At 41.4% G+C, this 27,659-nt stretch overlaps 4 protein-coding genes across 7 annotated transcripts; 2 read left to right on the forward strand and 2 right to left on the reverse strand.

Annotated features, from left to right (window-relative positions):
• The first annotated feature begins 84 nt into the window (after positions 1 to 84).
• On the forward strand, positions 85 to 2,122 carry LOC125010208 (anti-dorsalizing morphogenic protein). The gene is made up of 5 exons (XM_047588598.1): positions 85 to 634; positions 736 to 872; positions 990 to 1,112; positions 1,311 to 1,500; positions 1,680 to 2,122. The coding sequence occupies exons 1-5, from the start codon at positions 307 to 309 to the stop codon at positions 2,102 to 2,104; spliced, it is 1,203 nt and encodes a 400-aa protein (XP_047444554.1). The 5' UTR covers positions 85 to 306; the 3' UTR covers positions 2,105 to 2,122.
• Positions 2,123 to 4,976: 2,854 nt separating this feature from the next.
• Positions 4,977 to 11,791, forward strand: cib3 (calcium and integrin binding family member 3). Its single transcript, XM_047590639.1, has 6 exons — positions 4,977 to 5,161; positions 5,663 to 5,697; positions 6,436 to 6,547; positions 6,977 to 7,124; positions 9,166 to 9,361; positions 10,174 to 11,791. Exons 1-6 carry the CDS (start codon positions 5,111 to 5,113, stop codon positions 10,193 to 10,195), a joined length of 564 nt encoding a protein of 187 aa, XP_047446595.1. The 5' UTR covers positions 4,977 to 5,110; the 3' UTR covers positions 10,196 to 11,791.
• On the reverse strand, positions 11,770 to 16,415 carry rab8a (RAB8A, member RAS oncogene family). The gene is made up of 8 exons (XM_047590638.1): positions 16,222 to 16,415; positions 15,574 to 15,634; positions 15,004 to 15,064; positions 14,812 to 14,889; positions 14,635 to 14,724; positions 14,454 to 14,519; positions 13,483 to 13,533; positions 11,770 to 13,381 (listed from the first exon to the last, which is right to left on the reverse strand). The coding sequence occupies exons 1-8, from the start codon at positions 16,343 to 16,345 to the stop codon at positions 13,292 to 13,294; spliced, it is 621 nt and encodes a 206-aa protein (XP_047446594.1). The 5' UTR covers positions 16,346 to 16,415; the 3' UTR covers positions 11,770 to 13,291.
• A 2,022-nt stretch (positions 16,416 to 18,437) lies between these two features.
• On the reverse strand, positions 18,438 to 27,601 carry tpm4b (tropomyosin 4b). 4 transcript variants are annotated; one of them, XM_047590634.1, is made up of 9 exons: positions 27,188 to 27,594; positions 25,033 to 25,158; positions 21,345 to 21,478; positions 20,199 to 20,316; positions 20,045 to 20,115; positions 19,880 to 19,955; positions 19,585 to 19,647; positions 19,429 to 19,498; positions 18,438 to 18,784 (listed from the first exon to the last, which is right to left on the reverse strand). In XM_047590634.1, exons 1-9 carry the CDS (start codon positions 27,299 to 27,301, stop codon positions 18,702 to 18,704), a joined length of 855 nt encoding a protein of 284 aa, XP_047446590.1. In that variant the 5' UTR covers positions 27,302 to 27,594; the 3' UTR covers positions 18,438 to 18,701. The 4 variants fall into 4 exon arrangements, with proteins under 4 accessions (XP_047446590.1, XP_047446592.1, XP_047446591.1 ...); XM_047590635.1 differs by lacking the exon at positions 18,438 to 18,784 and adding an exon at positions 19,002 to 19,225 and having other exon boundaries at positions 27,188 to 27,601; XM_047590636.1 differs by lacking the exons at positions 25,033 to 25,158; positions 27,188 to 27,594 and adding an exon at positions 22,528 to 22,793.
• Between the last annotated feature and the right edge of the window lie 58 nt (positions 27,602 to 27,659).

Genomic DNA, 27,659 nt, shown 5'->3' on the forward strand with positions numbered 1-27,659 from the left:
AAATATATCCGAGAGAAGAGACTCAGGCGCTGAACGAAGTTTATTTGAGGCGTATTTGCCAGACGTGGAGACAATGGGCTTGAATAAAATTCACAATCGGGTTCACACCTCGTTAACACCGCCATTAGTCTCCCTTTACATTCGCTGATTGGTGATTTACATTTGCGACCAAATAGCATCTTTACTGCTGTTTACCAAAGGTTGGCGACACTGAAGAGTGAACAGGGGCATTAGATATAAAAAGTCGAGCTTCCTGGATCCAGCAGTCACTCCGACTCCAAGTTGCTGTGCGGTTCGAGGACACTGATGCACCAGGAATCTACCCACACCTCCGAGATGCTGACGCTTATTTTCATCAGCTTTGCCGCTTTCCTGTGCAGAGCCGCTGCACGGCCTTCAGCCCACTACACGGAGAACCACTTTACCGCCGATAACGAGTCAGGGGAAGTCCGTTCAGCCGCCATCAAGAGGCTTTTGGAAGTTTTTGGGATGGAGGACCCCCCTGCTATCCATGGACACAAGCAGCCACCTCAGTATATGCTCGATCTGTACAACACGGTTGCAGACGTGGACGGTGTGACCAAGGACCCGTATCTTCTGGAGGGGAATACTGTGCGCAGCTTCTTTGACAAATGTAAGATCCGACTCGTGCCCGCTTGCGTTTAAAACTGACTGTAGCGGATAAAATATAATTAGATTTTCTGTGGGGTAACTAATCATTTAATTCCATTGCAGTGCGCAGTGAACAGGTGGAGTTCAGGTTCAATTTGTCAACGGTTGCAAGAACCGAGAAGATCCTCACCGCAGAGCTCCATCTTTTCAAGCTGCGACCTCAGGCCACGCAGACATTCAACAGGCATCACTTCTGCCAGGTTTGTAATCCAAGAAAAGTCAACAGTTGAACCTGGATGGATTTATGTTGGATTTGAATGGTGCATATCTCAGTTGTATGTTTCTACTGTTGGTTAATGCCTTTGTGTTTCATTCAGGTCAGTGTTTATCAGCTGCTTGACAGAAGCAAAAACAACAACACGCTGGAGAAGAAGCTGTTGTCTTCTCGACTCATCCCAGTCCACTCTACTGGCTGGGAAGTGTTCACAATCACACAAGCTGTAAGTATCATCTACTTTACATTCTTTTTGTTGAGCTGCTGCACCGTAGGCCTTTGAGGATGGTAATTTCAATCCTGTATTGTGTTGCACATGTCAGAATTGACAATAATGTTGACTTAACTTGACTTTAACAAACTCTGGAGTGTGTAGCGTAAAAGTCTGGGATCTAACTGACCGATCAACCTCTTCTTCTTGAAGGTCCGCTCCTGGATGGCAGATGAAGGCAGCAACTTGGGGCTCCACGTGGTGGTTCGGACACTGGGAGGAAGCCAGATGGATTTGAAACTGATCCGCTTTGCTTCCGGGCGCAACCACCATCAGAGCAAGCAGCCCATGTTGGTGCTTTTCACAGATGATGGTCGTCACTCTGCAAACCTTGAAAACGCAGGTGAGGATGTTTGTCAGCTTGATGCAAATGCAGGTTTTTCTGTAGGGACCAGATGAAATACTTCATAAATGTCTTCCTGGTGAAGATGACCATGTACTTGAGAATTTAATCCTATTATATTTTAGGAACATAATAAAACTGTACATTATGTCCTAATGAAAAGTCTTTTTTTCCTCCAGATCCAAGCGATGGCACAGTGACTTCCAGCCTGCTTCAAGCCCCCATGTCGGGCCCGTCCTCCCGCAGCGCTCGTTCTCTGGACTACAGCGAGGAGGAGGGGGTGTCCATGCCCTGCCAGCGCCTGCCCCTCTACGTAGATTTCGAGGAGATCGGCTGGTCCGGCTGGATCGTATCTCCCAGGGGTTACAACGCGTATCACTGCAAAGGCTCCTGCCCCTTCCCTCTGGGTCAGAACATGAGACCAACCAACCACGCCACCGTCCAGTCCATCATCAATGCCCTGAAGCTGTTCAAAGGCGTCGAGACGCCCTGCTGCGTGCCCGACAAGCTCTTCTCCATCAACCTGCTCTACTTTGACGACGACGAGAATGTGGTGCTGAAGCAGTATAACGACATGGTGGCTGGGAGCTGTGGCTGCCACTGACATCAACCAGAGACTAGTCGGGCTGCACAGAAACTCTCTAAGAATACAATGTAAATAGAGGTTTGATTCACAGCCAACTGAGATTAATGTGCCACTACAACTGGGTAATGTCCCATTGTATTATATGTAAATATCCATAAATTATAATATATGACAGCGAGGGAAGTGATATCCAGTGAAAGATGTGAATGTGTATATTTTATGTTTTCTGTTTGTAAAATATTAGACAGTCAGAATAAATGTGGTAAAGAGAAAGATGAACCTGTGAATTTATTTAAAAATAAGATTTCAGTGTCCAGTTATTTTAAGGACATATTAGATAGACGTGTTTGACTGTGGGACCACAGCTCAACCACGTTCAACAACTCCTGTTAGAACATTTTCCCTCAATTCCTGCAGTATTTTGACGAACACTTACCATCTTCTCTCAGTTTTATGTGTATGACTCTGTGTACGTTTAAAATTACTATTAGGTTCAAAATTAAGAAACATTTATTGTCATTATGTGCGTACGTAACTTAATTTTGAATGGGAGCTCCTGGCTAAAGTAGCGCAACTATAAAAATAGCAGAAAGCACTATAAATAATAAAATAAAATAAAGCTGTAGAGATATATACATATAAGTAGGTCAACATGGTGGGGGAGCTGTGTGTCTGTGTCAGGAGGGAGGGTTGAGTGTTGAGCGTGTGTGTGTGTGTGTGTGTGTGTGTGTGTGCCTATCAAAATTTTTACCTCCCAGAAACCCATACGTACAAATTATACGAATATACAGAGCACCTTTATAGGTGTGTGCAATATATCCTGACAATCCTGACAATACGAGTGTCAACTGGCAAATTTACTAGTTGCAACATAACTAATGTTTGAGTTGTCACATTCTTCCTTTTTAAACTTTTATTTGAATTTCACCTCACCAGGATCTCGTCTGCATAGTCTCCACTTCACCACCAGAGGACGCTGTTGAGCTAAACCTGGAGCAGGCTCCCTCCTCACTTAATGACACGTCTCCTATAACAAGACATAATCATATTTGAGTGTAACCAGTAATCTCAGTGTGAGTAATGACGATGCCTCGCAATGAACCGCAGCTTGTGTTTCTGTTTTCGATCACTGCATTACACGCTGAGGATGTTTCTAATATGCAGTCCAACTCTGGTATTTCAGTTTCAAGGGTAGATACAAGTAAAACTGATTTGTTTTTAATATGATCATGTAACCTTGTAAACATGTTCCTCTAAATGCCTTGAAAAATATGCTAAAAATACACAATAGAAGCAAGTCTACAGAACAGGTCTGAATTATTAATGAAACACTTAAATATTAAACCCAGTATCCTAACAAACATTTATTCTGAAAGTACTCATGTGCAATGTTTTCCTCCTTTGATGAAAGCGTAATCCAACAAAGAGTAGCAGAGGTCCCTGTAGCTCCCCCTCACCACCTCACCTGGGTTTGTTGAACTTTACCGTTCCCACCATCGCCTTGAGCTCTTTGAGCTCTTTGTACAACCTGCCTTTACATATGTTACAAAAACAAAAAAAAACAAAAAAAAGAAAAAGAGCTTGAATATTCAAGAGAAATATTGCAAATATTTAACATGCTACTATAGTTCTCTACTCCAGGATTTGCTCCGAGTCACGTCGTTCTGTAAGGGTGTGAATTCAGGAGTGGGAAACCTCCAGGCGCGGACTAAAATTAAAAGAGCTGACTGGGAACAGGTGAGAGCTGCTGGAGGGAAACTTTCTTGGTGAACGGTAGCAAAGCACATATCAGCAAAAAAAAAAAAAAAAAAAGACTGGGAGTCACGAAAAGGAAATCTCTCTTTACTAAAGCCAACAGCCAGATGTAAACTTAGTATTAATATAATGTAAAATTAAACTAATATTATAGCCAAGAGCTGGAAAGAGGCAATATTTAAGACTTTTTCAAAATTAAATGTCATAAAAAGGTTTCCCTGCTCATAACCAGAAGCCCAGACAGGAAACAGTATCCGACCCTGAAACCACATCAAAACGTCAAACACTCTGGTTGCTTCTGATTAAACATATTTTAATGCCAGTCTCCTAATACTCTTGTTTCCCATAATATTTGTGCATGAATTATTAAAGACTGTGAAAGGTTATGGCAGTTGTCTATATTCAGTTTTGCAAAGTGTGTGTGTCCTGCATCAGTCAAACAAACACACATCTTACAACCCTGATGTGATGCACGATCAGAATATGGACCAAATTTCCAGGGATGTTAAGGTTCACATTTGAGGAAGAATGAGTGAAGCTGGTTTTCAATGTTACCTGCAGTTTTTTCTTTGAACCTTTTAGTGGTTAAAGAACTGGCTGGACCCCAGGTTGTTATGCACAGACATAGAGTCCTACTAATAAAACATATTATTGATTTTCAAGAATAAAATATCCAACATAACCCTGTTTGTTAAGCTTAACGTCTTTCCACTTGCAACAGAGAGAGGTTAAGTTTAGTGTACTGTGCACCCTCCCTATATTCTAAGTAATAATAGAAGAATAAATGGCAGTTTCATGTAAACTCCGACTTCGTTTTAGGCCAAATACGTCAACACCTGACCTTAAGCTGGATGTGAAACAGTACTCCGACGATGGAGTTCTCAGATGAAACAAAACTTGTCTCCTATCAAAAACTCTATTTGCCCACGACAAAACCCTGCCTCTAAAGAGCGTAACCTGATCGGGGAGCGAGGCGTCGGCCATAGAGTGGCACTAAAGGGGGTTGATACCACTTGGCATGATGCTGAACGACAGCCCTTTATTCATTGTCAAAGGGGCCGCTATTCACAGCGGAGAAAACGATGAAATGCTGCCATTATAGTGGGGACCAAAGGGCCCGGTGGCAGCCCGACACCTGATCTCCTCTTTGGCTCTGGCCTCCTTTTGTGAGAGTATTTCATATCTGACAAACCCACCTGAAAAGAAAAAAAAACACACTTAATGTTGGAGCAGAGATGGAGCTGAGGCCGGGAGTTTGTGCGCTCAGACATGGGGAATAAACAGACCATCTTCACAGCGCAGCAGCTAGATGCCTATCAGGTCAGTGTCAGTCTTGTTTCTTTGTGAATGAGACCAGCTCAGATTAAATGCTGCTTTTCTTATCACTACCAGCTCACAACATGTGTCAACAAGATTAATCAGACTCCTCGGCTCCTAGCTTATTAACGGAAAAGATGTTAAGGCTCATGAGGGTGGTGCAAGGGGAGAAGAAGGAAAAAGCACACCTTTTGGCGTTTGTTGATTTGATTTTGTTAGTCTGCCTTTGCACATTTTACAGTCAAAACCTCAAATCAGATCATTTGGGATCTGAAGTCAGTGAAAGGATGTTTCAAACTTGCATCAAATAAGCACATTTACTCTCTGGCTGATTTGATTTATGTGTACTTTACAGGATGCTACTTTTAGAGGGCTGTACACGTAAAACATGAGCTTTTATTATAAATTATATGTTCTAAATATATATATCTATATATACCTTTAATGTTTTTTTTTCCATTGCTGTGTATTAACTCTGCTGCCATGGTGTGACTATATTTGCAGGACTGTACATATTTTACAAGAAAAGAAATTCTCAGGTGAGCTTATTTTGTATATGCTTCTTGATACAGACTGATAAGCCACAACATTAAAACCACTGACAGAAGAAGTACATTGACCAATAAATTGATCAATGTTCTGCCGGGAAACTCCTGGACCTGGCATTCATTCGTCTGGATGTCACTTAAACATGTACCATCCACATAGAACAGAGCAGGCACCCCCACTACCCCATAGCAATGACACTCATTGATGGCAGCAGTCATCCCCAGCCGGATGCAGCTTGACACAGGCACACACTCAAACACGGTTTAGGAACAGCTCAAAAAAAAACATGAGCAACAGCACAAAGTGTTGACCTGGCCTCCAAATTCACTAGATCCCAAACGGAACAAGTATCTGTAGGATACCAGGAGCACCCAAAGACCTCCACTAACAACATTACGTTGCCAGACACCACAGGACACCTTCAGAAGACCCATGTCCATTCTGTTCTGGAGGTAGACCCACACAATATTAGGAAAGTGGTCATAATGTTATGCCTGATCGGTGTATTAATGCTACTTTTCACACAGAAAAAAAAAAACATGACAAATATCTATAACAACATGGCATTAAATAGCATTGCTTCTTCTAACGTAGCACTGAATGGACAATGAATGAATGAAGCTACCACTTTTGGAACTTAAATGCCCTGAAGTACAACACATCATAACATAGAAGATAAACTGTAATTCAGTATTGAAAGTGAATTCTTTTCCTTGACCCTTCCCCAGACTCTTCTACCGCTATCGGGATTTGGCGCCGCAGCTCGTTCCTCTCGACTACACCAACCACCCAGATGTGAAGTTACCATATGAGCTGATTGGCAGCATGCCAGAGCTCAAGGTACACCCACTGGTCCGCACGCACCCAGCAGACCCGCTCTCTCCCTGTGTTCCCACTCCATAATTAATGGCCAACTAATCGACAGAATTCTTTGAAAGGTTATATGTTACCCGACTCCTTTAAACTTGGAAGAAAGCTGGTGGGTCCCAGAGGGCACACTTGTTGGAAATGGGTCAATTATATGCCTCTTTACACAGTGACAGTGAGGTAAACAGGTGTGTGCGCTAACGCGCTCTTCACAGGCATCAGAAAGGGAAAGTGAGCCGAGCAGGACTACACTCATAAACTCTGGGTCATTCATTATTCCTAATTGGGACGGCTTATTTGGATTTTCATGAGATGAAAAATAAATAAATAAATCAGACAAGAACATGAGACGAACACGAATTCTGTGTGTTCACATTTAGACATACTGTCCTCTCTGTCCAGGACAACCCATTCCGTCAGAGGATCGCAGAGGTTTTCTCAGAGGACGGAGAGGGGAACATGACGCTGGATGACTTCTTGGACATGTTTTCAGTCCTCAGTGAGATGGCTCCACGTGACCTCAAGGCCTACTACGCGTTCAAAATTTATGGTAAGATGAATAAAACTGAATACAATGGTGTCAGTATAAATTATACACGATCCTGTCTTCGGTGTGTTTTACCGAGTCACTTCCTTGTCAATGTTGCTGTTCCACAGTAGTTTTGTAGTAAAGTACTAAAAAAAACACATGAGCAGTCATTTTTAAATTAAAAAATTAAACTTGAAATTCAAGGCTTGTTTCTTCATCAGCGTCAAGAATAGATAAACAAAACTTTAAAAAAAAACGGTCTATTCTCATTTTCTGTTTCTGAAAAAATAAATAAATAAAACCCTTAGAAGACAGAAACAAAAAAGCGCCCGTTTTTTCCCTATTTTTAAACCGGAAGTTTGTGTTTTCAAAGTAAGAGCACGTATGAGGACGGTACTGTATTTATGGCAAGAGCACCCAAATATATAACTTCTCTCTGTGGTTCCCTAGCCCAGGTTAAAATGTCTTTGGGATCTTACTCCGACGTGATGTTTGACATGGCAAAACAAGGCTTGTCGTCTGCAGAAATCTATGCATGCATATCAGTAGCTAGTACTATTCCCTGATTATATGTAGTTACTTTTAGTTTTTACCTGAAATGTGCGGCTTAGTTTTTCTGCATTTCGTCTTCCCTGAGACATACACTATTATTGTTTCGAAAAACAACGTACTGATCCAAGTCCATCCATTTCTGTTAGACAGCGCCATCCTCATATGTGCTCTTACTTTGAAAACGTTATCTTCCGGTCGTACAATACGAAAAAAAAAAAAAACGGGCGCTTTTTTTTTTGTTTCTGTCTTCTAACGATGTTATTTTACTTTTTTTGTTTGTAGAAATAGAAAATTAAAAGCGTTTTTAAGGTCAGGTGTTGAGTTTTTTTTTTTAATCCATTCTCAACCCCAATAAATTCAAAAATGATTTTTGAATTTACAAATGAAAATCAAATATACTTTTCTGAACGGAAATTTCAATGACAATTCAAAACATACATGGACTCTTATCCACAACCTTTCAGTAAGAGAAGAGAAGTAAGCACACGTTTCCATTTGAACAAATAAGATAATGTTTTTTGTGTTAAATGGGCTGTGCATTAATAATAATAATTTTGTTAACTAAAATCTAATGATACAGAGAGAAGATGGGAACAATAAATGAAAATCTGGTTAAATTCAGACTGTGTAAATAATCTAATTTTATACTTTAATAAACAAAGAAAACACCATTTCGTACCTAGCTAATGGAAGAATGTCAGGTAGACTTCTTATAGGGTCATGGGGTCAGTTAACACACTATTTACTATAATATGATGACAGAGCATGCACGGTGAAGGGTCATGACCTGGAAGCATGACGGATGGTGCATGGGATGCTTTAAATCATTAACCAGCCCATTATAGAGGCAATAAGCTTGTCAGAGCCCACGATGCGGCTTTGCACCAGTGTCGCCTCTGGTTAACAAAAGGTTGACAGAGGAAGGAGTTACATACACATGACCGAGACCACGGCTCAAGGGGGCTTTTCCTTCATTATTCAGTAACAGGGACAGTGATGTCTATGGATCGGGCTTGTTCCAGTGCATCCTACAGATCAGTTTGGGATCTAGTGAATTTGGAGGCCAGGTCAACACCTTGAGCTGTTCCTAAACAGCTCAAGGTGAGAGTGTCTGTGTCATTGCTATGGGACGGAAGTGCCTGGTCTGGTCTAGGTACATAAAAAAAAATCCACATTAATACCAGGTCCACAATTTTACAAGCAGAACAATGTATCGTCACAAGATGGTCAATGTTATTTCTGTCTCCTGTCAGTGGTTTTAATGTTATGCCTGATCTGTGTATATCGTTCAGAAAAATGGAAAAATATAAGGTTACCGAGTCACTTTTGGCGCATGGGAAGGGATGAATTCAATCAATTGTCCAAGGTCCGAGTTGAAACAGTCAAACTGCTGGTCTGACAAATATTTAGTTGAATCATTAAACAACAAACGTAGTAGTCACATTTAAGAAAGGACTGAAAACCTATTTATTATCTGTAGCTCTTCCTTCTATCTTTTTTTCCGTGCAAGATTTCAACAATGATGACTTCATCTGCAAGTCCGACTTGGAGAAGACGCTGAACAAACTGACCCGTAACGAGCTGACCGAGGACGAGGTGAGGATGGTGTGCGAGAAGGTGATAGACGAGGCCGACCTGGACAACGACGGACGTCTGTCTCTGGAGGACTTCCAGCACATGATCGTCCGGGCCCCAGACTTCCTCAGGTAAATAGGGGCAGGGTAACATTTTACCACGAGAAATACTGATGATGAGCAAACACATTCAAAAACAACGGACCCCTTCACGGTTTGTAAACAATGTGACGTTTTTTGAGGGGCGGGGCTTAACTGGATGCAACACAGCTCAAACACTGCAGCCTGTAAACGCCGGTTAGCATATTTCAATGCACTGTTTTGGCAAGAATGTACAAGGAAAATGCATGTTTTAGAGAATATCCTAATACACTCACTCCCCGAGACCGTGAGTGTTATTTTAAAAAGTTGACTGTGACTGATGGGACTACATTCACCGACCCTTACACTCGCACTCAAGTGAGGGACGAAGTCTGGTCTGTCTTTATCAAGTGAAGCCTCTCCTACAAAGATATAACAAGAAGTAGAAGACTTTGGAGGGCAAAGTGCTAGCATTAGCATTAATACGTAACAAGAATCCCCTAAATAATGATTAGCTTAACGTGATTTATTCTAATCTATAATGTTGTTATCTAGGTTGAAACTGATGATGCATCACATATTAATCTTAAGTATGCCCACGTTGTTGATTGTCTCTCTCTCTAATCCTTTCTTTTAAACGCCACAGCCCAACCTAAGTTTTCCATGAATGACAGTGGCTGGTATGTGGTAAAATTTCATAAAAATTAGATTTTTGGCACCAAAAAAAATACAGCAAGACGACATTTTCGTGGTTGAAAGTGACAGTGTTCGCCTCGAGCTTCCCTCTGTTTTGCCTCCAGCTAACGTCATGATGTCACAAGAGCACAAGCATTTACGAAATTTTCTTATTTTTGTCTTCACAGCACCTTCCACATAAGGATATAAGGAAATGAAGCAGCCACTGTGCTTTCATTTCTTGGAATGGCACCAGAGGGACAGACTGAAAATAGCGAACATCTCCACTCGTCTTTTTATGTTGTAAATATCTACGTTGTGAAACACGTGTAACCCAAAACATCTTCATCTTCATTTTTGAGCTGGAACCTGTAAATAGATTTGTTTGTAATGAGCACACATTTGTTTTTTTTTTCCTTTTACTCCTGTAGCCACGGTGTGAATGCAGGTCTATCACATGAGGTGGAGGCATCGGCCGATCCATCAAGACAAGGCTCATTAGTTATGACCATCAACAGTAGATTTGTGTTTTGTGTCTAAAGGGGTTCAGTTACACCAGACTATAAAAGAAACACATGGCAGAATATTCCAGTGGGTTCAAAGCAGGCCGATAAAGGGCGAGCCATTTATCACTAAAGTCATCCGGTATCCGTTTCTAATAAGCCAATAAAAACACAGAATGACTTTTTTTTTTAAATTTAATTTTATTAAATCAAAAGTACACATATCTACAAATTGTAGATACATTTTTATATGGGTTTAGAAAGTACAGTACAATTTAAGTATAATTTTTTTCTCTCAATGTGATATTTACAATGTTTTTAACCCCCCCCAACCCCAAAAAAAAAACCTCCCTGTGTACTTCATCATACTCGATGGAATGAAAATATGGCTGTAAAAACGGACGTTGAGTATATGACGACACGTGATAGGAATCTTAAGAAAGATATGGTTTAAAAAAAAAAATATTAATAATAAAATAAAGAGGACGTATCATCTCTGTGAAAAATGATACAGCTTGAGTCCCAAAAAAAGTCTGCTCCCTATAAGTTTCTGTTCATGACTTAAAGCTACAGTACTCGACCGAGACGACGCCTCGACACACGGCGCTCGACAAACCCTCCATCGATGTAACAGTTTCCTATAAACACAGCACGGCTCGTTTTTGCCTCAGTGAATCACATGGAACAACATTATTGACCAAAAAAAAGAAGAAAAAAAAAAAGAAAAAGCCTGCACATTCAACTGCACAGGTCTACAAAGTATGTCTGAAATTTTACACAAATATGCACAGGTCCAAGAGTCACAATGCATAGCTCACCTATGACAGAACTGAGTACTAGCGGTTAAGACAAATGGTCGCGGTAGTCATGAGGTCCCAAATTATTTGATATTAAGAAGGTGCAGGCAAGCGAAAGCAGATTCCTCCTTCGTATATTGTGCATATAGGAACTTGATTTTTCAGACTAAATGAAATCTAGAGAAATGGGGAAAACAATAATGGAAACAGACTTCGGTTTCAACATCGGAGTAAAAATACAAGTAGAGGGTACACATCTGCATCAGACATTTCCAATTTACTGTCTTTTTCTCAATTAAATGCCGAGTTTGCTGGTCATCTACTCTGCCTCTGGTGCCACCTAGTTGCCAAACAATAGAGCGCCACATTTAACAGGTAAAATGTAAATACTACTACTGAGACCGCCTTTAAGCTGAGGTCAAGCTGGCTTTCGTAAATGTCACTTTTTAAACTATCAGTTTGGCAGGGCAGTAGCGTAGAAACGTTTTTTTTTTTTTTTTTTTTTAATACACACAAACGACTGTTGTTTTTAAGTGGACTAATAACAGGACGGTGGATCGTTAGCAGTGAAATAGCATAAGAGATCGAGTCATTTATAAGTAAATTTTGGTATAATACGCCCATTATATTACCAAGAATTAAAGATCAAAGGTGTTTTTTTTATTTATTAATTGTAACTATCACTTGGCACAGGCTACACACAAAACACAATATATTGGTAAAGTGCAAGGAGAGCTGCATGGATAGCAGAGGGGAAAGGGCCACAGAGTGGGAATCCTCGAGTGGTTTTGTTAAATTGCTGATCAGTTAACCAGAGACGTCATTTAGCTCGACTGTGAATCAGAGCTGGAAGTAAAACTTTTTCAAGTGAAAGGCTCATCTTCTTTAAAGCAACCTCACGAGTCAATCAAGAGAGAAGAATCAACTCTTCAAGCAAAAAAATCCAAACATTTGGTGGTTTCAGCTTCTCAAATGTGAGACTTTGCACCATTTTTCATCTAATGTGGTGGTAAACTAAATGCTTTTTGGACTTGGGGGACATCCCCTTGGGCTTTTAAACTTTAAATTAAGGTTTCATTGCGGTTGTTAAGTGCTTGCAAGAAGAACTTGGGAGATATGTTCCAATATCGTGTACTTAAATCACCTTCACATTACGTTTTCTACAGTACCTTCTCTTAGATCAGAGTGGTTCAACAAAAACATGCCAATCCATCATAAATTGTTCAGCCGACACTTTGACAGCACAACTTAAATCTGTATAGACACATTTCCAGGCTGTCAAGTATTTTGTTTCCAAACTGCTTCCCAGCACTTACGAGCTGGCACTCAATACTGAAAAGAGTTGCGAGCAGAGATCAGGGCTTGTAGAAACACATATTCTTTTTGGATGCATCAAATGATTGTCGAGAACTACACGCAAACAAAAGCGCAAGTGAAAACCTTTCCAATTCAAATTTCTCTCTGACCCTTGACTTCACTATCAGCTGCTGAAATGAAAACGAAAACAGCTCTGTTCCACTGGAGCTCAAGCCCGTCGGCCTCTGGTTGACGTCTGTCACATAAAAAGGGAAAGAGCTCTAATAAAAAATATATCTAAATATCACATTTGTATTCCAATCCCAAAACTAGTAAATGATTTCCCATCCTCAGTTGTGCTACCGCCTGTGCGAAACATCAGTGCTTAGAATGAAGAGACTAACTTCAGAAGTAAGAGCCTGTCTTTTGTGTGAGGTGGAACATCTGGATAATGATCCTGGCCAAGTCCTCCACCAGCCCACCACTTTGACAGATCTCTCTTTAAAATGGAAGAGATGCACCTCTGGAAGCTTTCAGAAGAGGAAGAGAGGAGGGGGAAGGCCTCCGCTTACTGAGAATATAATGGTTTCTGTGGACTGGGAGGACAGGCCATGACGGGGGAGAAAGAGGAAGGAGGAAGTGCTAAGAGCGAGCACAGTCCATTTATGTCCAGCCAGCGGGGCTGTGCCAGTGTGAAAAGGCCCCGGTCCTCAGAGTAGGCTACAGCGGAAGAAGCTGGTCTTTTTCTGAGGCTCTGAGATCTTGACTCCGTGACTGCTTCCCTGTGGCGTGTTGCCCTCCTGAAGTAAAAACATCAAACGGGTCACTGCTCTGTCAGCGTGTTGACTTTAAACCGAGTCATTCTCACACTGCGAAATAAACTCTGCTATGTGAGACTTACCAATTTTGTGTCCATTTTCGATTTGATGTCTCTGGCGAGCGTCAAAAATGCCTGTGAATCAGAACAAACACAAATGTAGTTAAATTTATGATATGCATCTGTTTACAAGGCATTTATAGAGACGAAAACTGAAGTCAGTTTATAAATAAAATTAGCAGGCAAAACAAAAAACAGATTCGCGCTCAACTTAATTTAGAAACCTGTTTTAAAAACTAGGTTTTTATCTGTACTAATATTAAAATGCCTCATGTAAACACTTCAATCTAACTGTACTGGCCAAATCTAGACTGATATAAATAGTTTAAATGCTTTGATAATCTTTTCAATAACAAAAAATATTTGCACTCGAGTTGCATATAATTGCGGCACATGGTGTAAAAATCAGGTGACGTGACCAGTTTCTGGAAAGGACTTGGATGTGGCACACTGTTTAAAAGGGTATATAGAAAAAAAGAATCTATGTGGGCAACCCCATTGTTGAAGACATCTGTCCATCTTGGTTGCCTTTTTCTATTGAATGAATTCACTGTTGCCAATAAAGTTACAAAAGATTAGATTCTGGTTGACGCTTTGGAGGCAAGTAAACTCATACAATCTCTTGCCAGTTCATTAGGAACACCAGAGAAAACAAATGCATTCTAATGTAATGGTCCAGCATTAAACTTTCGCTTCATAAAGGCTCTGGTATTCAGCCTGTGCTTAAAATAACTGAGAGAACTGTGTATTAATTTTGGAGGCTGTGGTTTGCACAAGTATTGAAACTCATTGTGTTGTACCGAAACACGCTTTGTTATTTTTGACAACCCCATTTTGGCGGACTACTCACCACAAACGCTCACATCCTCTAAAATGACCAGACAGTTTAACTTCCACCTTTCTCACACACTTTTTCAGCATAAACTGGACACTGTAAGATTCATGAAGCTAAGATTTAATGCAGGACTCTTAAAACAGGAAAAGCGGCCTCTTACATTTTCCACATTGATGTTGGCCTTTGCACTCGTCTCCATGAACTTGATTCCGTACTCAAGTGCAAGCTGAACGGGAATGAGAGGAAAATAAATAAATACGAAATAGCTGAAATTCAAGTTTGTCCAGCATAACAATACATCGGTTTCGTCATTTACTATTAAATACAATCAAACTTCTCACCTTCTCTCCTCTGTCTTTGGAAACCTGCCGCTTGTCATTGATGTCACATTTGTTGCCAAGTACCATCTTCTCAACGTCAGATGATGCATGCTGGATTAAGAGACGAGAAGTTTAATTCCCTCCGTGGTTTTCCTAACTAATTTCCTAACTGAGGATGTATTTTGGACCTGTACATACCTCTTCTATATTCCTTATCCAGTTCTTGATGTTCTCAAAAGACTTCTCGTTGGTGATGTCGTAGACGAGCATGATGCCCTGTAAAGGACAGTAAATCACATGTGTTGTTGATAAATGCAGCCGAGGAGCTGCGCCTTCACAGGAAATAAGATTTAAGTCACATTCGTCTCGTCAGCACATGAAGGCACCTACCATTGCTCCTCTGTAGTAGGCTGTTGTGATTGTTCGAAAGCGCTCCTGGCCTGCTGTGTCCCTAAAAAGAAAAAAGAAAAGAAACAAAGGTGTCAGAAAATTTCAAAACAAATGTCGATTGCAGTGTTTGTGAAAATTAGTGGGAACGTTTCAATCTATTTCTCACTACAGGTAGCTCTTAAAACCTTAATTAACTAAGTTAATTAAAAGCTGACATAGCAGGATGGGATGAAGCTCAGATATAGAGATCAACATGGCAGCAAATCCTTACACATTTTAAAGGCTATACAACCAGTGTTTTTGTAATTTCAGACAGAAACAGGCACGTTATAATTATAAGAACCTGTGTATTACTTCTGAAACAATAAAATGAGCAAATACACAACTATTTTTATAACAAGATTGATTAAAAAAATGTCAAAGACAAATAGTTTGACACACTCGACTCAGGATGAGCAGACAAATAGTCTGCATGGCAGCTCATCTTGAGTCTAGTGTGTCCAACCCATATTTGTCTTTCCTCCATTAAGTACATATCCTTCATGTCGAGCATTAAGGACATAAACTTACCATATCTGCAACTTTATCTTCTTCCCGTCAAGCTCTATCGTCCTAATCTTGAAATCGATGCCTGTGCAGATAAAGGCGGATCATACATGTCAATCATAATCTTAGCTTGCTAGCTTAATACACCCAGGCGAAGACTGGCTCCCACGGCCGTACCACAAAAATAAAAAAAATAAAAATAATTCATACAAACGGACAGGGAATAAACAACAAGAGGCAGTATAAACGTGTATAAAAGAAGACCAGTTCGTTATAAATGACTGTATTGATCAAAAATAGCGTGCTGCATGTCGGGTTTTCCGGTGCTTGTGCCAGAATGTAGACGAAGCCTACAGGCTAACGCTAGCTAGCAATAGAGCAAGAGAGAGATGACTTTATAAATCAATTATTAAAAACACTGCTAATATACGCGTTCCGTTTAAAACCCTCACGTAACAGTATTTTGACCTTTTACGTCTTACCACTGTGTTCATTATGTCAACAACAAGCAAAGAACGACAAATTTCATAACTTGCAAATTGAAACTAGTACTCCACATAGCATAGCTGTTAGCTCTCCAGCAAGTAGACAGAGCCGAGTCGCAGATACTGCCCACAGATGAACACACAGAGTGTCACAGTTTACATCAAACTCCCCCCGAAAAAAACTCACCTATTGTGGAGATAAACGTTGAGTTGAAGGCGTCCTCTGAGAACCTGAACAGGACACATGTCTTCCCGACACCAGAGTCCCCGATTAACAGTAATTTAAACAAATAGTCGTATGTTTTCGCCATATTTGATATTATTGCGGAAATCCCGCCCGGCGAAGCAGCGACGTGACTGCGCACAAAAGACGCCCCCTGCTGGCCCGGAATCCCGCTGCTGTTCATCCGCCACAGGGCCGGTGACTGGTGGTTAGTACTGGTGAGGGGGAAAAAAACAAGTTAACTCAACTCAAATAACACAGTCTATAATTATTATAATTATTAAATATAATAATACACTTCAGTACTTTTTTTTTTAATCTAGACGCTTCTTATCCCTCTGTATTCATCAAAAGGCTATAGACTATTCAGAACAATTATGACATGTGCAACACATACACAGGATTGAAATTACTCTCCTCAAAGGTCTACGGCGAAGTTTATATATATATACACACTATACTATAATACTATATACTATAATTGCCTACTTATTCTACATATACTTATGGCCTACATTGCTTTTTGTTCTGAACACTGGTACAAAAAGTAATTTCCCTTTGGGATTAAGTAAGTAATTCTGATCCTGATACAAGTAAATTAGGAGAATGTTTGAATTTAGTTAACTTTCCTTAAAAAGAAAATGAAATTTCTAAAGAAAAACAAGTGTAATTTAGGGCACGTTGCAGTCTGCTGTTTAGCTCTGGGTCTTAATGAGTGTTTTGTCCACTTGTATTTCCAAACAACTTTCAAATTGCAAGTAGCATGTATTTTCTTTGATAAATTCTAGCCTTCTATGTAATTTTCCCACTTTGTAAATTCGTGCTGCGGGCCAGATGAAGGTTTGACATGTAAAAAGTAAGTGTAACTACAATTTGACAGAGTAAATACGGAGTAGAGTATGTAGATGCATAGTTAACAGTAATTTAGTTGCATAATGAGTCCTTTTAATGTACCTTTATTGCTACTGCATTCACAGTACTACTACTACTACTACTACTACTACAACATGTTGCAGTTTCTATTAGGAGTAAACACTGCCAGTCAAGACTTTTCACACACTTTCTCTTTCAATTAAGTGAAAAGGTGTGTCCAGACCTTTGACCGGTAGCATACATGCCAGATACGATGATGCAGCCTTGCAAGATGGGGATAACAATACATTTTATTTATATGGCGCCTTTCAGGTCACCTAAGGTTGCTTAACAGAGAATTAAAAAATAAAAAAAAACAGAGAATGAAAACATAGAACCAAGAAAAGAGTCCAGCAGAGGTTGAGCAGAGGGTGCAGGAGGGCTGTGTACTCCAGGAGGAGGTCAAACAGGTAAGTGAGGGGGCAGACTGCAGAAGGCTTTATGTAATGTAACGTACGGGGAGCCAGTGGAGTGAGGTGAGAATTGGGGTGATACGGTCCGATGATTTGGCGCTGGTGACGATCTGGGCGGCAGAGTTCTGGATGATTTGTGATGAGTTTTGTGGGGAGGCCAGCGAGGAGAGCGGTGCAGTAATCTGTGCAGGATGTGACGAATGAATGGACCAGGATTTCAGCGGTTAACTGGTGCAGTGATCAGCAGAATCTGGAGATGTTACGGAGGCGAAAGAGTGCCGTCTTTAACGTGAGGAGAAAATGAGAGGGTGATATCCAGGGTGACGCCAAGGCTTTTGGTCGTTGTTGTTGTTTGCAGAACTTTAAGTTGCATCACATGGTCTTCTTCAGTGCATGGATTTGCGGATTTGAGTGGTGATTCTGCATTAAGCAGCTGGAATCGGGATTTATTTTCTGAAGATAATTTGTGTTAATATAAGTCTGAAGACCTCCTTATTTTAGGAAAAAACAACCCTCGACATTAAATCAAAAGTGAGTTGTCTGTAATATGCTGTAACCTCATTTTAAAACAAAAAAGAAAAACTACTCGCAGCATTCAGTTAGTGGCCTCAGCTGTGGGAGCAAAGAGGCACCAGATAAGAGACAAGAGCGACTTCACAGACTCAGACGAGAACACCGTGCGTGTTAGCACACGTAAAATGAAGGGGGAGCTTTTCTCCCATTACAGTTTACGGGCGTGTGTTGAAATCACCTCTAGGACGCACGAAAAGACAAAAAAAAAAATGCCCATACACATGACGCAAGATGACACACAGCCAACACATAAAACATCAGCAGCAGCAGCAGCATCAACACTGTCGTCGTCATCGTTTTATTTGTGCTCTCGAGTTTGGTCTACAACACAATTTATCACGGATCAACAATCGTTTGGACCCAAAACCATTTTTTTTTTCCCAAAAAGGTAGAGAAACAATAGAACCATAAATACAAAAAGGGGGGCTACATGTGTTTAACAAGGAGTGAAATTACAGAGAATGGATGGCATGTAGAAAATATCTTTTACAGAAGAAGTTTTTTTTTTATTTATTTATTTATTGCTTGATGTTCTTCTTGGCTTTTTTACAAGCTATTGAGCTCCTGCAGTGTTTGGTCCAGGACTTGGTGCATTCCTACGTTTTCCTCTTTAGCGCTTGATAGCTTCTCTGCAATAAAGAAAGCAGCAGATGCAACGTACGTGAGTAGACGGATGATCACAGGTAATTGAAAATAGATTCGATAATACCGTAATTTAATTTAACAGAGCAATAGGAGACGTGGCTGCGCATTATAAAATCTACAAATTTGGATTTTTTTTTTTATTTTTAGAAAACAGTGACAGTCAGAGAAGAGAAGATTCAAGGGGAACGACAGAAGACAGGGTAAAAGAGAAAAAATGTCTTTATTCTCAGCTTCAGTTCAGGATGCAAGCAGTGAAAAAGAAGGGACGCAAGACAACGGCAAGAGCTTTTAATAAGGCAAAGAGAGACAAAGAGAAAACGTGATGAGCTAAAACGTGAGGTTTTACAAGGTGTTCATGTCATTGAGGGCATGATCCAGCTCCTCGCTGATCGCCTTGTATTTCAGCTTCTGAGTGTACAGTTCATCTGAAGGCCAGAGGTCAGAGATAAAGCGGGCGGAGGAGGTTCAGAGGAAAGCGTAGGAGCGGGCAGGTCACAGCGGGAAATCAAGAGGAAGGAGGAAAGAAATCACATCGATCAGAATGAAGGTAAAGAATAAAGGAAAAGTCGAGAACAATGAAGATTTGAAAGGGAAAAAGAAAAAGGAGGGCTGAAATGAGAAAAGTTACCTTCTAAGTCGTCTATGGTCTTTTCCAGCTTAGCCACTGTCCTTTCTGCAAATTCCGCACGGGTCTCCGCCTTCGGCAAACAATTAGCACGTTAATCACCCAGACGCGGCTCACCTCAGAGAAACACACGGGAGTTTAAGCAGAAACGAATTTTACCTCTTTGAGTCGGTCGTTCAGGACCTTGATCTCCTCCTCGTATTTGTCTTCCTTCTCGGAGTACTGCACAGAGACAGGAGCGGGTCATTGTTTTAGCACAAAACAATACATTTTACACTTTTGTTTAGTTTTTTTTTTTATCTGGGAAAAATAATGATTCCATCTTTCCGTGCTCAAAGCTCCTCGTGCTGAGAACGATAGCGGCATTAAAGCCGCGGGATATTTGCTTCTTTTTGAGCTTGTGGAAACGTCAATGTTTGACGTCGTTTTGAGTCGAGCCCGTGGGAAGAGCTACCTTATCAGACTGAGCCTCTAGAGACTTGAGGTTGTTGGTGACGTTCTTCAGCTCCTCTTCCAGGTCACCACACTTACTGAGGGGATGAGAAAATATGCCGTTTTAATAAGAGGATGCTCATTAAAGGTCACAGTTTATATTTGGTAACAACTGATTCGTGCTTACAGTTCTGCAATCTCTGCCCTCTCCTCTGCCCTCTCCAGCTCGCCCTCAAGGATGACCAGTTTACGGGCGACCTGTTGGCCGAAACACGTAAAAACTGAGCAAAAATGACACCGTTTGAGAACTGGGAATCAGCCGAAACGCGACTTCCACGCACCTCCTCGTATTTGCGGTCGGCCTCCTCTGCGATGTGCTTGGCCTCTTTGAGCTGCATCTCCTGAATCTCCATCTTCTCCTCATCTTTCATGGCTCTGTTCTCAATCACCTTCATGCCCCTGAAAAAGCGGGATAAAAAGAAGTTCAGTCGATTGATAGTACCGAACTAAGGAGGCATCGGGAAGACTTTCAATTCAGTGTATTATACAACTCTGATTGGTCATTACTCCAAGTATCACTCTGCTTGGTAAAGGTGCTCGAAGAACTGACAGTAAACCCACATGACATTTGAAATCTTGACTGAAAACAACCCCTTCTTGACGAAAAAAAAAAGTTAATCTCGTAAAGTTTGTGGCTGCTTTTAATTTTGCGTATAAAAGTAACAGTTATCAGATCCAAATGTGGTTCACATGATCCGTCTGGGACCCACACTGAGGACATTTAAGCGCGAGTTCCTTACCTTAAAAAACAAAAAAACACCTAAAATGTACTTTTCTCTGTGAATGAACACAACACTTTGTTAGTCTTTCGTCACTGGCTCCAACAAAGGAAAATCTGAATGATGATAGTGGCCATTTGTCTCCTCGCTCTAATTTGCTAGGAGTCAGGATGGTTTAGATCGGAATGCGATGCTCAAATTAGGATGAATTACAAGCTGCTGCTGTGGTGGCACCTCCTCCTAAGTGGGAGGTGGAGATTTATATTCTTAAACTGAAACGATTTGACTAACGGTAACATTGAATTAGTAGCATCTGTTTTTTTAACAAAGAAAATAATTAATCCGGATTATCTTTACATATATTTGGAATATTTTTGGATATCGGTGTTGTCGGGTTCTGCAAGACTCGGCCTCTGAGGAGCAGACAATTTTCATGCTTGGTCAATTAAATAAATGTCATTTTAAGTGTCACAATGCCGGGAAGATATACCGCTTGTTGAAAAGGGCTGAATACACCCACTGGGGTGAAAAGACACTACCACCATCTGCCACCGGTATCCCAAAACGGGGCGGGGCAACAGTGAGCTTTAAGTGTATGTTAATAGCATATGTATCTGCTTTATTTCCTCAAAAAAATACCTCAAAACCTGCTCTACGGCCTCCACAGCAGCGAGGCCCCAGTGAATACGTGTGTGTGCTGCTCGTCACCTTTCACTCTCATCTGCAGCCTTCTCAGCGTCCTCCAGCTTCTGCAGGGCCGTGGCCAGTCTCTCCTGAGCCCGGTCCAGCTCCTCCTCCACCAGCTGGATCCTGCGGTTCAAAGATGCCACCTCGCCCTCGGCCTAAAGCCACAGAGAGAGACAGAGAGAGGAAGAGGGATAGAGAGGGGTCAGAGGTCAGCGGGGAAACATGCTGCAGGAAGGATAGCCATTGTTTAGTCTAAAAAAAACTGTCTACATATCTGGGAAGTCGTAGTTACACAGCATTTCTAAAGGCAACTGATGTGAATATGATCGATCCTCTGTAGCTCGTTTTCCTGTTTCCTTTATCTCAAGCACTCGGTTTCACTCCGAGCAACCGTGATGAGTTCAGGACTTTGACCAGGCACATGCTGATGACGGATAACAGCCACTTTTTTTTTTTTTTTTTTTTAACCCTGACATGTCTGAAATGGTGCAGCTGGCTGAAATGGGGTGGGAGCAACAGGCTGCCGCTTCTTCGGCCCCGTTTCCTGTAGCAATGATATCACAGATAGCCACTTCTGCTCTCCTCTTCCTGCATAGGGGCTGAAGGAGGAGGCTCAGGAGGAGGAGGTGGAGGGGAGGAAGAGGAGAGGAAAGACCCCCAAACTTGGGTTTCAGATAAATGTGTCAAATGTGACTCAGACAAACAAAACAAAAAAAAAAGAAAACTTTTGGTTGTTTGATAAAACAACAACAACAAAAAACGTCTCTGAGAGTTAAACTGTTATTGTAAAAGGCTCCAGTCTTTTTTTTTTTTTTTTTACAATAAAAGGTTTGTCTACCGTACAGGCACGTCAATATGAAACTGAGTTTAAGAGACAAGGGGCGGGTTGAAGTTAGATAACAGTCGAACAAAAAGTCTGCAAAGGAATGTGGCTACAATGATGCCCCGACTTGCCCGTAAAAAAGGCCAACAGTGAACTTAACCAGATTAAAAAATATATAACAAATCTACAACAGGAGCGCCGCTTTGAGTGGTTTATTTGCGCGTAATGGGCGTTTTATTATCACTACCTGGCGTCTAACGCCGAGACGCTGTGCGTAAACTCGTCGGTTCTCGGCAAATATGTTTCCCAGCTATGAGGGTAACGAGGGCAAACGCAAAAATGCGCCTGAAGTCGGTTTTAATCGTAAATTTGAAGTCTCACTTGTTCGCGAAGCTGCCGTTCAGCGTCCAAATCCCTTTGTACCGTCACCGCACGATCTTCTGCCTCATCAGCTTGTTGCTGGAGAGCCTGGATTTTCTTCTTCACAGCCTCCATAACGTCGATTGTTCAGCTCTCCCAAGTAAAGATAACAAAGAACAAAACTCTCGATCTGTGTCCGTTAAGTTATCGATGCGCCGCTCTCAGGGAAAACTTTTTTTTTTTTTTTTTTTTTTTTGCCCGAGCAGGAAATCAGGGACGTGCAGGGCTGGGATGGGAAAAAAAAGGGCAGGGAGTTTTCAGGAAATTTATGGCGAGATCCTCCAATCCTGTGAAGAAGCCTGTCTCAGATGACATCACAGGATTTAGGAGGGGAAGGGACTGGTCTTTTCCTCCACAAAAGAGGTGTGCAATGTCACTTTTTTTTTTTTTTTGCGTGTGTGAGAGGAAGTTTGGGTTTTCTATTGTGTACTTATATGGCAAACGTAAGGTGCTTAGGCGGCAGGGGAATAAAGAAAGGAATGGGGCCGTCTGAGTCAGCAGACAATCTGACTGAAATATGACTCATGATCGGACGCGGTTGTGTGTAAGAGAACAGGAAGTAGAGACGGCTTAGAGGCGTGTGCGCAGGACGGAACGAGGAGAGCTGTAAAATGTATAGAAATCAAAAGGGTCCAAAGATCTGATTCTCTCGTGGAGGGGAGGGAGGGTCAAGGGTGGGTGGGGCGGCAATAATCCTAGTCAATGGGGCCTGTTGGCCTGCAGTGGCCTGGAATGTAAATTGATTTGATTGCAGACATGACCCGCAGCCATAGGGTGGCGACACATTCCTTCAGCGCCCCCTTCTGCCTCCTCCTCCTCCTCCTGCTGCTGCTCCCCCTCCCCACTTTTCACAGCAAATTCTGGATTTATTTCCTTTCTCTTTATCACACACACACACACACATATTTATATATTTATATATATGGCATACGCTGTAAGTAGTGTGAGACACGTTTTGGATAAATCATAGTTGTGGGTAGACCTTAAAATCTGGGTCATCTGATCTGTTTTCACCTTTAACCTTTCTGGTCTTATCTCATCTGTGCGTTGGTCAATTTGAGGGCCACAGTGTGGGGCGGTCATTTTATTTATTCATTCATTTCAACTGTAGAGCGATTGTTAGAGTTTAAATCATAGGTCTTCAACAGGGTGGTCTGTGGATGTACTGCGGGAGGGGGGGGGTCACAAAGTCTGATTGATTAGACACACACACACACACACACATATATATATACATATAATTTATTTTATATATATACTTATATATATTATTTCCCCACAAATTAAAATGTCTTTAAACATACATTAACCCTACATGTTTGAAATTAAAAAAAAAAAGAATATTTGAATCTGTATTATTTGAATAACTTGACGTTGAATACAAAGTGATAATAATACTGTATATGTATAACGCTGGGCTGACTTTAATGTAAAACACACATAGTATTTAGGGGGTCCCTACTTAATTTCCCCATCAGTTTGGGCGTCCTCGGTCTGAAAAACCTCGAAGTTTCCCGACTTAAATTGTTTTCAAATCACTTTAAAAACTAAAATATAAGAAATAAGACTCATGTATTGTTAGTAAAACCATGTTTTGATTTCTAGTGACACAACTGTATTGTTATATTTGTCACTCCACCAAAAAAAGCCCAATTTGAGCCAAGCTGTTCAAAGATTTATTCAATAAGAGATCACACTGAACAATACTTTTTATTCATTCATTTTTAGCTTCCTTTCATTTGGTTAGAAAACAGCCAATCTATTCATGGCACAATATATACTGTAGATGCTCTTTAAAGGTCAGTGGTCATTCACCTTTTGGCCAGGTACGCACTGTGAGCACAGACAAAGAGGAGTAGAATACCGCTCCCCAGAAAAAGGCCAGAGCATTGATTTCATTAGACGCTGCAGTACGGGGTTCTCTGTTTGCTTAAGCTGCATTCCTGGGATTCCTGGTTGGCTACAGGCCGGCCAAGTTCTGTCTGTGCTTGAGAAATATCTCAGTTACAGACCTCGGTGGAGCGCAATAACTCTGCGATTCTCAGCAGTTTCTGGGTTAGAAGACACAAGTCTCGGGATTTACTTCGGGGGTGCTAGTTTGTATGTATTCCTTTATTTGTACATGTCAGTCTTTTAGTCACATTCCTTATATGGTTTGTTGCCTTAGAAGTAATAACAAACACTATTAAGGCAAGTCCAGACACTGCCTTTTTGGGCTTGCGTAAGGAAAAGCAGCAACACTTAAACCACTTTTTTTAAAAAAAAGCTTCTCTGTGTTTAATTTAGTTTTAAACCAATTTTGACAGACAGGAACTTGTGTTACCGGCCTTTTTCCGATCATGAGGAGATATTTAGTTCGGTCCACATGAAAGGGTGGATATTGATACTTTGCGGGACAGCGGCTACAGAAGTTCCTGGGTAATGTGAATAATGTGTTTCAGATGCCAGGCTCTGTGGTAAACTCACATCTGTGGCCTTCTTCTCCGACAGTTCCAACTTCTCCTGAGCGTCCTTCAGGGCCTCCGAGTACTTGTCCAGCTCATCCTCCGTTCCCTTCAGCTTCTTCTGCAGAGCCAGCAGCTCGTCCTCCAGCTGAGAGAGGGCAAACGTGAGAGATAGTGGTCAGCAACCAAGACAAGTTATCGATCGGTAAAAGTATAAGTGGAACTCTGTTTTTTGAGTTTTTTGCCGCTAGAGGATATTTCCGATTGTTTTGGGGAAACATTTTTTTTGAAGAAAACTTATACCATCTGTAGGTTTCATTGTCTGGATAAAACGAAGTGCACCCATTTATGACATTTTAGGACATTTTTATTTCCCCATGTCTGGACATCATTAGGATTCATCATCTGGGAACTATGAATGTCTGTAAAAACGATTCGTGCCTGCATTTAGCACATGGGCATTTCCTTGTAGTGATGAAGCTGGATGGATTATTTGGGGTTCATTTGGGTTCATCCTATGGTGACCACGAATGTTTAATTAGCTGATGCTTTAATATTCATCTTTATGCTAATAAACATAAGGTCTGGACATCTCCAGGGTTTAAATAACCAGGGTTGAAATATTTTCATCTACTGGTGGAGCCAGAAAAAAGATCCCATTAAAAATCAATCCTAGGGAACCATGTATTTAATATCTTTAATACATAATTTCATGTTTTATTTCAGCTTTCTCCAGAAGAAGATGTTCCAAACTAAGCCGTCCACGATGTCTGTGGTCTATCAAGAGGAATTTCCCTCTGAAGTGTTTAAAATTCTCTCATAATTTGGGCGAGCCAGCCCCTTTCATTATTGTTGGAGCCTGATGTGCTGTGCAATAGCTGATTACATTAGTTTTGTGTATTTTCTGTGCCTTCACTCGGCCTAGCTGCAGTTAGATGTTTAGCTGATCTTGCCAAGAATAGCAAAGGAAGCATCGCGCAGCACTGCCTGTGTCCCTGCCATCCCAGCAAACTAAAGAGGTCTGAGTAATCGTCTAGGATTTCACTCTGACTGTTCCTCGATGCAGAAGACACGCTGGGGGTCCATATGTGCAGTGCCAGTGACAACTGTCACTCCTTGTGCTCTCTGAGGGTGTGATTAGGGCTTAGCCACCAGAGAGAGGATTCTTTCCACTTGCTTTAATGTAGATCCTGGCTTTGTCCGAGCCTCTCCAGCTCTCTGCTCTGCAGCATTCCTCTCGTACCACCATAATGATGACACAAACTCCCTCTGTGCAATAATTGCCTCTATTTAGAAACCTCAAATATCCTGTTACATCTCCAGATTTTACTTTGCACGTATCAAGTGGTATAAGAACGCTATCATTAAGCCCGGCCTGGAAATATCGAGCTGTCAGAGGCTCGGGCGCTGCAGGACCAAATATGGATATTTGGAATTTGTGAGGTTTTTCTTTTCAGACTGCAGCTCTGATAAGGAAGCTGAGCAACAGAGTCCACTAATACAATAGCTGCTCTAGTATTTTAACCTCTGCGGCACCACTCCTCGTGGGATTGTGTAACCCATTCGATTAACTGCGATTATTAACGACCGGCAGTCGCCACCGTTTTATTTGTGCTTCCATCTGGAGATCCTCCACCTACTCCTCGTTTGTGTATTCCTCAGCACCGCGCTCATTATCAGCTGCTCCTTGTAATTCAACATTTGGTTCTCTTGGGAAATTCTTGACATTTCACGTTGAGCCCCTCTGCAGCCTGCACATGTTTGGCGATGCTTTTTCTATTATTATTTGAACCCAGCTTCGATTTAAAACTCACTTTTCTTTTTTCAAGTACTTATATAAAATGAAAACACACTAAATTTGTTGCTCATAGCAACTACAAAATAAAACAGAATGATACCAAGATACATGATGTGATGAAAGGGGCAAAGATGGGTTAATAATATCGAAGAAACATGGCTGGTATCAATGTAAATAAGAAATCCTTTTGATATATATTAAGATAAAGCTAACATCAAAGATTACCTCTATGAGCAAGGCCGTTCTAATTTACAGCAAATGTTTCCTCCAATCAAAGTATTCTATTCTTCGGATCACATATTACCACTGTGACACATTTATTGTGCAATTCGATAAAATTCATCCGTCCTGTGGTTTTCTATCATCAGCCACATCTCACCTGCTTGCACTTGTCTTCTGCCGCCTTCTGGTCGGACTCAGCCTGCTCTGCCCTGTCAATGGCATTCTCCTTGTCCAACTTCAGCATCTGCATCTTCTTCTTGATGGCCTCCATGGCGACGGTTGGCTCTCAGCTTCTCGCAAGCCTCGGGAAGGAAAACAAACGAAGTTTGTATTTCTTTTAGGCGAAAAAGTCGCTGCAGATGTTCGGCGGAAGACGCCTAGCAGGAGCCCCTCACGAGGTTGGCTGGGAGAGCGGCCGGCAGATGGACCGGAGAGGAGGAGAAAGACGGAGGCGAGCTTAGAGAGGACGCACAGGAGAGGAGAGGAGGATGCAAACTGAGAGTCAGTGGAGCTCTGTGTGATTTAAACTTGACTGGAGATTTGGACAACCCCAGTCCCCAGTGACAGCCCTTTCCCACCGGTTACCCTTTGCACCACTCCCAGCCTTGGCTACTCTAGAACTTACTGCC

This window comes from Mugil cephalus, chromosome 7, assembly GCF_022458985.1.
Source record: "Mugil cephalus isolate CIBA_MC_2020 chromosome 7, CIBA_Mcephalus_1.1, whole genome shotgun sequence".
Taxonomy (NCBI): Eukaryota; Metazoa; Chordata; class Actinopteri; order Mugiliformes; family Mugilidae; genus Mugil; species Mugil cephalus.